Source organism: Furipterus horrens, unplaced genomic scaffold (assembly GCF_987537825.1).
Source record: "Furipterus horrens unplaced genomic scaffold, mFurHor1.1.pri manual_scaffold_10, whole genome shotgun sequence".
Lineage (NCBI taxonomy): Eukaryota > Metazoa > Chordata > Mammalia > Chiroptera > Furipteridae > Furipterus > Furipterus horrens.
The window spans coordinates 2,210,149-2,222,015 of record NW_028327180.1 but is presented as its reverse complement, the minus strand read 5'-3'; the positions used below and the strand labels follow the sequence as shown (position 1 = coordinate 2,222,015).

The window sequence follows — 11,867 nt, the reverse complement described above, 5'->3', positions numbered from 1 at the left end:
TCCACAGGAGGCCTACACGCCGCTGCAGCCATGTCTCTAGTGATTCCTGAGAAGTTCCAGCACATATTGCGAGTACTCAACACCAATATTGATGGGCAACGGAAAATAGCCTTTGCCATCACTGCAATTAAGGGTGTGGGGCGAAGATATGCTCATGTGGTGTTGAGGAAAGCAGACATCGACCTCACCAAGAGGGCAGGAGAGCTCACAGAAGATGAGGTGGAACGTGTGATTACCATTATGCAGAACCCACGCCAGTACAAGATTCCAGACTGGTTCTTGAACAGACAGAAGGATGTGAAGGATGGAAAATACAGCCAGGTCCTGGCCAATGGTCTGGATAACAAGCTTCGTGAAGACCTGGAGCGGCTGAAGAAAATTCGGGCCCACAGAGGGCTGCGCCACTTCTGGGGTCTTCGTGTCCGAGGCCAGCACACCAAGACCACTGGCCGCCGGGGTCGCACTGTGGGTGTGTCCAAGAAGAAATAAATCTGTAGGCCTCGTCTGTTAATAAATAGTTTATACACCTGTGAAAAAAAAAATATATATATATGCCTTTCAATTCAAAATATTTAAGGTTACAATGGCGATGTAAAGCTTTAGTGTCTGATTGTGGTTTAAGCTGACACTTTAGACTCACGGTGACCCAGTCGGTCCCCAGCTCCCCAAACGCCCGTTTGAATGGCACCCAAAGAAGGAGAGAGGGAAGCTTCAGATTAAGACGGCAGATTCAATTTCACTGCCTGCTTCCTAAACCTCCACTGCAGCTCTCGGAAGTCATTTCTTAAGAGACATAACTGGTAAGAAAGGCGGTAACAGGAAAGGGGGAAATTACAATAAAGTTCGGTATTTAAAAAGCAGATCTGCAAATAAGTGCTTGAGCAGCCCCGAGAAGCCGCAGACCCCCTTAGTGGTGGGGGTCCCATGGCAGAAGCCCCGGAGGGCCCGGGAGCAGCCCCAGGCTCCTCTAAGACTGGAGGTGGGTTTGTCTGAGCCAAGGCCGATGAAGAGGCTCGGAGCAGTGAGCTGCTCACCCTTCTTCTGGCCTCTCAGGGGGGCCTTCCACTCCGGCAACTGATGTGTTTCCGTTCTGGAAGAATTCTTCTTAGGTTGTTTTGTTAATGACTTTCCCCCCTTGTATTTCTGTTCTCTCTCTGAAACCTCTGGATATGGCAGGCACCTCACACCCATGGCCAGCCCCCTGCCCGTGCCCCACCCGGCAGAAGTCTGGAATGTTACCCTGGGGACGAAGCAAGAAGGAGGGTCTCTAGGCGAAGAGAATGGGTATTATTCACACAAAAAAGGATTTCTGACTCTACGCCTGGTCAGTGCTGGGTCCACAGCTATTGCTGTCCTCCCCCAGAGCGGGGAGCTCGGTTCTCACCCTCCGGGGCCCTCTGCGGAGGGGACAGAAAGCTCTTTTCTTGGGTATTTGACTGGCTCAAGAAAGGAAGATTTAATAATAACATTAACAACAAAGTTTTTCTCCCAAAGCCTCTCCACCACAGTGTCTCGGAGCACTCCAGCCTTGCTCTCCAGACATAAGCAGATTTCCCCCGGGGTCCGCTCTCCTTGGCAGGCTTTTAGTCTGGAAGATAACCACCCAAACAGATGCCCCAAAGAAGCAACTAGAAACAGTTCAGCAGAAAGGAAAACAGCAAAAACAAAAACCCTGTAACCGAGAGATAAGAGGAAACCGGGCATGCACGCGGCGAGAGCAGAATGAATTAAAAGGCATTCTGACAACCCAGAGCGCTCACAGACCTTAAAAGCCTGGGAGAGATGGGAGAACAAAAGGCTGGAAGAACATACCGAGGATATCTTTAAGAAACGAGGAAAAGAAGACCAAGACAGGAAATCGCTGATACAAGATAAGAAAATAGAAACAAGTCCAGCAAATCTGAAAGAGGAATTGTAGGGGTTCTAGAGCATGGAGGGGGGCAGTGGGTGGGTCACTGACAACAGTGTGAGCACCCCTCCAGGCTGACCGGGCACTCAGGAGGCAGGCACTGAGGTGAAGGAAGGGGTTTATTTGTGGATGCTGCTCATCGGGAAGATGGGGGACCCACGTCCCAAAGCCCATCTCCTGGAACACGGGGGACTCACCTCTCAAAGCCCAGCTCCACCTCTCACGGAGGCAGAGGTGTTTATAAGGAGGGAGCGGGGAACAGACCGAAGATCAAGGGAGGGGGTTGAGAGGTTCTCCCTGTGCGGACGAGCACAGTCCATTCCGATAACGCACGTGACGGTCCCGTGCGCGCCATCCCGGCTCCCCCGTTGAAAGTCAGCAAGTCTCCTGGAGCTGAGACGCCTGAAGGTTGGAGTCCGCATCATCTGACGGTGGTTTCTAGGATCTTAGGCACACAAACATGCTGTTCACCCACAAGCCACACGTTAGTCAGAGTCGGCCCATGCAGGAACTACACAGAAGGAATGATGGGCCGGGTTACGAGTTCCCACCATACAATTCCCCACCGTTCCAATGGCTGCGAGGTGTAAGGACAATGGGGATGAAAAGAAGATGCTACAAACTTCCAGACGGAGGAAGCAAGTCACAGACACAAGATCGGGAACAAAATAGTTTGGTATCTCAACAAAACCACGGGAAGCAGCAGGCACAATTCTGAAAAGAGCATTTCCAACCAGGCCCGTACAACCCACGGAGCTGGCATGTCCCCATGAGGATGAAGTAAAGACATTCTCACATATGCAAGTCCTCAGCAGCTAGACCTGCCCTGTGCCCTTTACAAGAAGCTCAGGCCGGCTGTGCTGTATCTGCCCAAGAGAGTGACCCAGGACAGGGACCGCAGGAAGGGCACCCCAGCACCCCGAAAGCTCACGTGTGGAGCTGTAGAGCATGCAGAAGGCGGGCACCCCCGGGGCAGGGCAACCCCGCCACGTGTGCCCGGGCTCTCGGCACCGTCCGGGAACAGAGTGGGCAGCGCTGTGTGCACCCCTCACGGGGCCTCCGTGCTACTGAGGGCGGAGGAGGGCCAACGGGAAACAGTAAGTACATGATGGGCTGGCCCTGTGACATTTAGGCCCGATCGTGTGACCTCTGCCCACGAGCTTCCAGAAGCTTCCCACTGCACCCGGGGCCCAGCCGGAGTCTTCCCAGGCCGACAGAGCCCCCGCCTTTGCTCCTCTGACGCCATCTCAGCACCCGCAGCGCGCCTCAGGCTGGTCACAGTGGCCTTTCGGTGGCCGCTGGGACATCCCGGGGTTCTAGGTGTGCCTGCACCCAAGGTGATGCTGCAGCTGCTTCAGCCAGAACAGTCCTCGTCTCGGATGCCCCCCCCCCCCCGCCCCAGTCACACTGCCACTCAGGGGAGAGGACTTCCCGGGGAGCAGGCTCCCCCAGTGGCAGGGGCAGCCGGCCGTTTTCCTGTCTGAGCAGCAGTTCTCACCCACAGCTGGGGGGAGGGGGTCGCCCAGGACCCTCGGAGGAGGCCGTCTGAGAGAGGGGCCACGCGGCTCCGTCCAGCCCCTGAGCCCAGCACCCAAACGGGAAACTCACGGGGCGAAATAACATTGGAATTCGCGTTTTCAGAGAGATTATTATGGCTAACTTGTAACAATGCATTTGTGTACACAATGAGAACTCAAATTATCCAGCAGTTCCCCTCCCAGGCCCACGTCTTCGGTGCTGCCAGACACCACGACCGTTCCTGTGTCTTCCTTATGTCTCCGGAACGGCCTCAGGCCTGTGTGGGAAACCAAGCAGCAGCCTGCCGCGAGCCGAGGCCAGAGCGTAAACATACTTCAAAATTAAAGTTAAGACATACAAGTTCCAATATATTCGGTATAGGTATCAACAGACAGAGCTCGGGGAGAGTTGGGAACAAAACTGGAGGCATCTCCTGTAGTCTGGAGCCCAAGTGGCAAATATAAGAAAATTGCTGAGAGCCACGGGGGGTCGCGCCAGGAGCGCGGGTGTTTTAAAGCCGTTCCAGACGCTCAGTCAGAGGAGCTAATGGTTCGGCCAAGTTCAGGCACAGCGGGAATCCGCCGCCCCCGCGGGGGAGGGGCTGCCCCTCCCCCTCTGCCACTTCGTCCAGCGAACTCGGGCTTTTGGACCCCGCATCTGGCGCCTCCGCAGAACTTAACAATGTGTATTTAAGAAGAACAGAGCTCCAAACCGGTAACCTAGGAAACCAACATCGTAGCTGCCTCAACCTGGATCCTTCTTGTGGCCTCTATGTGTATTAATCACGTGGGGGCTTCAAATAACTGTGATCAGGTGCGAAAGAAAACAGGGGGAGTGGAGAATTTCTCCAGAGGCCTGTGCGCTACAAAACACAGCGAAGGGAAATACGAGAACTAGAACTTCAATAGTGGAAATTAATAATTCAGCACCGAGGTTTACTAAGAGACTGCGCACAGCGGAACAGAGGACCGGTGAGCGTGAAGAGAGGCCGAAAGAGGGGCCTCCGCGCGGAGCACAGAGGCACGGGCACAGAACAAAACATCAGGACCCCGAGGAAAGAGCGCGGAGAACTGTGGACAAGGGGGCGAGGGCCGGCGTGCGGACGAGTAGAGCTTCTCAGGGAGTGAGGATCCGGGAGCAAGGGGCCGAGGATCTTCCAGATCAAGGAGATCTCAGAGACGCTCCAACTCCTGAGCAGGGCAAACTCTGCTAGGCAGGAGGGGCCGGCTCCCTTTCAAAGACAGAAGACAAGGCGCAAAGCTCTGAAGCTGAAGGGCTCAAACAAACCAATGAACAGCGCGGCCCACCTTCGAGAAGGAAGCCGCTGAGCGTCGGCTGAATGTGAAGCAGGGACAGCAGAGCTGGGCTCCTCGGAGGAGGTGTCATTAACGTGCTGAAAATGGCCAACTTGGGCCTCTCTTCGGAAGGACGGATGAAGGAACACGAGCGGTTGTTCCTGCAGACGTGCCCTGCGAGGGAGTTCCCGGGCAGCGGGAAAGTGGAGCCAGGCGGAGCCGGGGCACGCAGGTCGGCGTCCGAGAAGACCATCAGGATGGGGCCGCCGGGTTATACGCACAGATGTCCCTACACATGGCTCCAAACAACACTCAGGTGTCTGGTCGCGTTGCACACGTGCAGGGAAGCAGCAGCCGTGACCCCCACTGCCCCAGCGGAGACCTTGGGCCTCAAGAGCTGCGGAGGGCTGACCCTCCGGGGACGCGTGCCTTGGGAGCTGGCGTTGGAGTCCCTGTAGCCATCACACGCCATCACACGTCCTCCACGTGGCCGGTGAGGGCAGCCTCTGCCCTCACTGCCGTGAGCACACGCCCAAGGCTGCGGGCCACCTGTCAGCACTGTGCTCTGTGTCCTGTGACGGGACCCACCCTTTCAGTGTGTCCCCTCCAAACAGTGCCGTGAGTTCAGTGGAGGGACAGGAATATGTGTCCTTGCTCCACCCTGGAGACCCCAGGGGCCTGCCAGCCCCTGCGCCCCCTCTCAGGCCCCCTCCCGTAGCGTAGGAAGCAAGGAGACGTTCAGAGCACCAGCGATCAACCGGAGACAGCGGAAGGGATCCCAGACACTGAGGAGCTGCAGGTGGGGTGGAGGGGCGTTGTTTTTAGTTTTCCTTTGAGGCAAAAATACTGAGAACATTCTAAGTATAAATTACTAACGCGAACACTTCTGTTTATGGAACATTCTAAACACCTCTCCGGTCAGATGGGGAGGCATAGGAATAGATCATTGGTGCTGATTTCAGTATAAAAATAAACTGAGACATGAAAGGTTGCTTTAAAGATGTTCTTACGTTGACTTTAAAAAATCTTTTGTATCTTTAAAGCGATGCATACCAATGAGTAAAGTAATTAGCTTTTCCTCATAGTGTACAAAATTTAATTAATGTGCCAGCCATTTCCCCTCGTCTTCAGTCTCGGTAGAAAGGAGTCGCTCCCGTGATAACCCGGGGAGAGGGTATTTTGATCAGCTGCATTTTAGTCTCATGTCTGTGGATCCTCTGTCCCGCTGAACTGCTGATCAGTTTTATCAAAGCTGAGACCCAGTCTGTGAGAAAAATCAGGGACGATGTAACCACGGCAGTTAAATTCTCCCCTAGGAGAAGAAACAAAAGACCTGGATTTAACTGCGGATTGCTCCTATAATAGCCCCACAGCCTCAAGTACACTGAAAATACAAAGGAACCCTGGTTGAAAATTAAAAATACAGCTCATTGCCTGTTTTAGGGTTCCCTCCACTTTTCTGCAGGAACATGGGGAGGGTTCTGGCGTCAGGCAGCTGAACACAGGCCCTTAGTCCCCTCTCAGGCCTTTACACCCTAATTCTGCGCAGCGTGTGTGGGACGCCTACAGGCAGCCGGGAAGCTACCTGTGTGGGCAGGTGGGACCCACTGTGTCGCCTTTGACTGTTAGGGATCAGTCCCCCCGCCCCCCGCCCCAGGGGGACAGGCAGTAAGAAAGGTCTGAACCTTGGGATTGGAAGGCTCTTTCTCCCTTCCTTCCAGACCTTCTGCCAGGCCTCCCCAGGCCCCTCTGAGCAGGCAGGTAGGGCGGTGGGGACAGGAGAGGTTGGGGCCACGCAGGCTGGGCTGGCGCCGGGTTACAAGACTCGGCTTTCTTAGTGGAAAAGAAGAACGGTAGTTTCTGGCTTGAGAGGCGGGGACTGTAGACAGGAAGCGGCCGCTGTTTGAATGTCGCGTGACACAGACACACCTGTACTTCCTGTGACCCGTCTCCGGCCCCAGGACCCCCGGCTCACACTTGGTGCTAACTTCCTATTGGATGCAACTTTGCCAAACCCCTAGGATGCAGTGTAACCGGGTAGTACCGCGTCTCTAGTCTTACATTTCGGGTCGACAGGTGTGTCTTTGGGGTTATCTTTCTCACTAACAGAGGCCGTGAGTGTGCTGCTATCCCTGAACGTCAATGACCTGAGTTCAGTGAACAGTAGAGTTTGCTGTGTGGAGCTGGAAAAAGATGACAAAGTGTCTTTCGAGGGGGCGGAGAGAAGAGGTTCTCGATGGTAGAGCTGGAAAAGAGGCTTTAGAAACATACCCCCTCCCCCCGCCGCCCCCCAGCTCCAGACGGGGGATGTAAGCCAAGGCGCGGGTTGCCTCCGCCTCCAGAACTAGCTTCCTGCCCACGCCAGGGGCCTGGGTCTGCGCCCCGCCCCCGTGCCAGGCACGGCCCTATTACCACAGGAGGCTTCCCCCCAGTTCAGCTGCTGGAAGGAAGTCCCAAAGGGCAACGTAGAGACCGAGGAGAGGGCGGCTCCCGTCCCAAGCGCCACACAGACGTCCTCCACTGTCCGAGGCTTGGGGAGTGAGTTCCCTGATGTGGGAAAACGAAGAACTAACTCATCGCGGCTGTGAGTTTGTCCTTCCTGCTTCCCCGGGCAGCCTTGACTCTTCTTCTGTGCAGATGGCCTGGCACGTGTGGGGCGCTTGCTCTTGTGGCCCGGAAAGGTTTGCCTGCTTGGTTTTGATTTTGATTTGTGGGCCGCCAGGTGTACGCTGCGCTCACACCTATGGACTGTGCGGAGAAAGCACAGCCGTCTCAGGGCGGATGGGGCCGGGCAGAGGCCCCGCCTTCTGCTCTTCACATCGGGCCACTGTACCTGGAGGGCTGACACGGAGCCCGAGCAGGGAAAGCCTCTGGGGGCCACGAAAATGTCAAGTGCAGTGGAAGAAGCCGATGACTAAGAGGTGGCCTTTCTTTTCTGTGACCTTATTTCTTGTTTTTAATTAAAATATTTTTCTAAGTGTATTGATTTGAGAAAGACATTGAAAAGCCACCTCAATGCCCGGCGCCCCTGTAAGAGGCGCACAGCTGTGTCTTAGGGCACCATGGGGCCCCCCTCCTCCCGTCTGCGTGGGCTACCACCATCCAGCCTCGCCCAGGCCCCTCCCTTCACCCCTGCACCCCCTCCTCACCCCCCTCACCAGGCCGATTTAGCACGTGACCCGTCACCTTAGTCACGGTTTAATTACATCGGCGTCTGCACGGGGCCTGGGCGGAAGTCCAGTGTGCCTGGGAGCCCAAGGACTGCTGACTGGGGACAAATTTGGTTTCTGTGCCTTTTACGCAAAAGGCAAAAGCCTCCGCCAGCAGAATCCCAGCGGCTGCAACTCGTCCCTTCACAGTGAGTGCGTCACGCAGCACGTGGCACATCCTCGGAATGATGCATTTGAGGAATAAGGAAATCAATGGGCGTCTGATGTTCCCCGAGGCTGGAGGCTGTGGTTCCTGTCTAGCGAACCCGTGGGTGGCCCAGCCACCAACTCTTTGTGAGAGAGACACTCTGCAGGGGCTGGGGAGAGAGCAGTGAACAGCAGGCCGGAACCTCTGATGCTGTGGTTTGCAGTCCAGGTAAACAGATACAAGCCGATGTATGTGGTGTCCCAGCCTGCGTGACTGCTGAGGAGAAAGTCAGGTACACGGGAGAGGAAGCGCTGAGAGTGGGGGCAGGGTGGCTGCTGCTTTAACCAGGCCTCACTGATCTAGTGGGTGTCAGTGAGACCGAAGGCGGCAGGGAGCACCCCTGCAGGGACTCGAGGGAGAAGCCTGCAAGGCAGAGGGGACAGGCACCTCGGCGTGAAGGCAAAAGCCAGTCTGTTTGGTACCGGAGTCGGGGCGAGTGGCTGCTCATGTGGTCAGAGGAGGGAGCCCAGCCAGGCTGGCAGGAGGGACCTTGGAGGCAGCGTGGAAGAGGCCTTGGTGCCAAGACAGGGAAGCACACTCTCACGCCTTATCTGATCATTCAGGGCGAAGGAAGTTTTATCGGACGCCTCACCCATCCCAGGAGCATACCGCCGGGAAGGCTGGTTGGAGATCACTGAGGTCCTCGTTCACCGGAAGCCCTGGGGCTTTGGTTTTCCAAAAGCCAGTGAAAAAGAAAGACAATTCAAACCAGTGCATTCCGTGAGCATTCACATCCAAGTACACAAATTTTAGATCTCGACATTGCTGATCACTGTCCTTTTTAAATTTCAGTATGTATTTCCCTCAATTATATATAATCATTGTGGAAAAAAATAGGAAATACGTACAGCCAAAGTAAGTAAAAAAAATCTGTTCTCACAGCACTTGGAAGGAACTGCTGTTCACCCTCTACGGTGTGTCCGTTGACACGCATGTGCGTTTGCGCACACATGACATGGAGTCATGCCTTGTTCAGCAGCCGAGTGTGGACAAGTCAGCGCACCTGAGGGAGGAGAGGGGAACGTGCAGGTCCCCTGGAAGGCCCCGGAGGCCCCTCGCGTCCCCAGGACAACGTCACTGCTGCTTGAACCCTTAAACGGTGTTTGCGTTGGAAAGCATGAACTCGGGAGTCTGTGAGAGAGGGAGAGAGACCCTCCGCGACTGTCCAGGGACGTACAAAGACGCGTAACCCAAGCGATCACACTTCCTGAGGCTTGTGGGCGCTGAACTCCTAATGCGCTTTGAATTCCATGCCTGCTGTTTCGACAGAAGAAAACCATAATAGCTGATGTTTATCAGCCGTGTTTTGTTAGTCCCCGTGCTGAGCGATTTACACGAAATTTTTAATTAACTGCTCACCAGAGAACCATTACTGATAAGTAGGCATTGCAACGGCAAGGTTATAGCCATGGAAACGGAAGCTCAGGCAGGTGACGAGCGCCGGCGGGACCCAGAGGCAGGCAGGCCGCCCCAGCCCGGCCCTGCGTTCCGCTGTGTGTCTGGGACACGTCTGAAGAGCGCAGCGTTTCCACCGAGCTCGCTCTCGCCGGACATCCCTGCCGATGGCCGCCCTGTCCCGATCGGTCCCTCTGGCATGTTAGTGGCCTCACGCGTGGGGTTGAAAACCCCCCTTTTCCTTCCCCGGGGGACGGACCATGTGCCCGCGCTGAGCCGACACAGGTTCCCTTGCTCTCCTGACGCCCTTGGGGGCTCCCGCTGCTTTGGTGAAACTAGCGCTCTCACCTTCCGGTCGCCCAGGTTGTCACCCGCCTGCTCCGCATCGGAAGGTCCCCCTGAACGGCAGACAGCGCATCTGAGCCCTCGGGGTCCGTGACGCACCCACTCCACTCCCCGGTGGATGCAGCGCCCGGCACACGTGCTTCCTCCTCACCCAGCCGCAGACATCCGCGCACTCGTCTCAATGCGCACGGGCCGCTGCGGAGCTGCAGAGCCGGTCTTCGTGAGCCCCGGTGGTCACAGCCCCCCAACCTCCCTCCCGGGAGTCCCGTCACCGGGGAGCAGCGCGCCTGCGTTTTGTTCTTCCGGCTCTTCGTACAAATCCCTGCACAGAACGCGGACTCGAACTGGACCACAGCCGGCCCCGTGCCCCCGTGTGAGTGGCCGCGGGCAGGGCGCTCACTGCCGCTGAGCCGGGGGGCGCACCGCGTGCCCCGACATTTCTCTATGAAAACCGACGCACCGCATCCCTCCCGGAGCCCAGCGAGGGCAAGGCCGGCCTCCTCCGCCCCGCCCCTCTGCTTGCTTTCTTCCTTCGGTCCTGAGGACTGCGGGGCTCCTTGAGATCTTCCCTTGCGCCCCGGCTCCCTGGCCGTCAGGAAGCTGGCGGCTCCCGTTCGCGCCCAGTAGCCCGCGTCTGCGTCCGTCCGGCTGCCTGCCCGGCTGCTGCTGCGCGATCGGCCTCCGTTCTCCGTCCCCACTCCCCTCTTCCTGTTTCGTCCCACTAGGTTTACACCTCCTGGCTTCGTGATAAAAACCGCGTGGGCTTCAGAGGCCGGCTGCCCGGACTTTTGAGACACAGGCTCAGAGTTTTTAGCTGCGACACCCTGAGCGAGTTTCATAAGATTCCGCCTCTCCTTTTCACTCATATGCCAAGGGCAGGGAGGGCACGTGCCGAGACAGTCATGGTGCAAATGAAATAAAGCCACACCTGGAAAGCCCGGTTCTCAGTTGTTATTACCACAGTCTCCTCCTTTCTAAAAAAAACTGTGATGAAATACGTGTCACAGAAAAACCATCTTCACCAGTTTTCAGGGCACAGATCAGTAGTAACTGCATTCCCCTGGGTGTGCAGAACTCCCTCCTCTTGCAAATCTGAAACCCCCCCGCGCATCAAATAGCAACTCTCCAGGCCTGCAGCCCTGGCAACCGCGTTCCACTTCCTGTCTCTGGGACCCTCCCCTCTTTGGGGGCCTCCGGGACATGGAGCCCTGTGGTGCCTGTCTTTTTGTGCTGGTCCATTTCACGGAGCACAGTGCCGTCCAGTCTCGTCTCGGTAGTAGCCTGCGTCGGCCTTTCCTTCCTCTTCGAGGCAGAACACCAGGCCTGGCACGTCTGTCCGGAGCACTTTGGGTTGTCCGCTCAGCCGCGGATGGACGCCTGAGTGGTCTCCCCCTTGGCCGCTGTGGACGTGGAAGCGTGTGGACTTCATGCCCCCCCTGGCCTTCCGTGCCTTGTTTTGCTCTCTTTGTGACAGACACTCTGCGACTTTGCTGTGAGAAATGTACATTTTAGAGCCTCTCGACCCTCCTTGGTCTGTTTCTGTTTTAGAAACTCAGGCCAAGAGATCAGAGGGCCTTTATCAACACCGTTAGCTTCCTTTCTTGGAGCGTGGAGCCCTGTCTGGCTGTATGCGGTGTCTCCTGCTTCACCTCCCGCTCGGCGTAGACGGCGCGTTCTGGCCCTCCCACCTGGCCCTCCACTCTGCCCACGCTGGTCGGAACCAAAAACAGAGTTCCAGTTCTACCGGAGCCTGACTTCTCCCTCCTGAGCAACAACACTCCCAGTCGAGTGAAGCAAACATTTACATGTGTTATGGTTTCTCTTCTGCCAATGTGCGGTTAACGCCCCACCTCTGACAAGTTCGTCATTCTTGCCAAGGAAGACTTGATTATTACTGCGCGCTCCGGCAGCATAAACTCGAGAACACCCCCCAGAAAGCACCGCCTGCCTCTTTGTGGATGTTTAGCCAAATCCATTCGCCCACATTC

General features: G+C 56.3%; 1 protein-coding gene across 1 annotated transcript; it reads left to right on the top strand.

Moving 5' to 3' along the window:
* Nucleotides 1-526, top strand: LOC149999171 (small ribosomal subunit protein uS13). The gene has a single exon (XM_090288514.1). The coding sequence runs from the start codon at nt 31-33 to the stop codon at nt 487-489; it is 459 nt and encodes a 152-aa protein (XP_090144640.1). The 5' UTR covers nt 1-30; the 3' UTR covers nt 490-526.
* Nucleotides 527-11,867: the final 11,341 nt, after the last annotated feature.

Excerpts from the sequence above, each read along its gene's own strand:
- LOC149999171 (XM_090288514.1), top strand. The coding sequence starts at position 31 with ATGTCTCTAGTGATTCCTGAGAAGTTCCAGCACATATTGCGAGTACTC.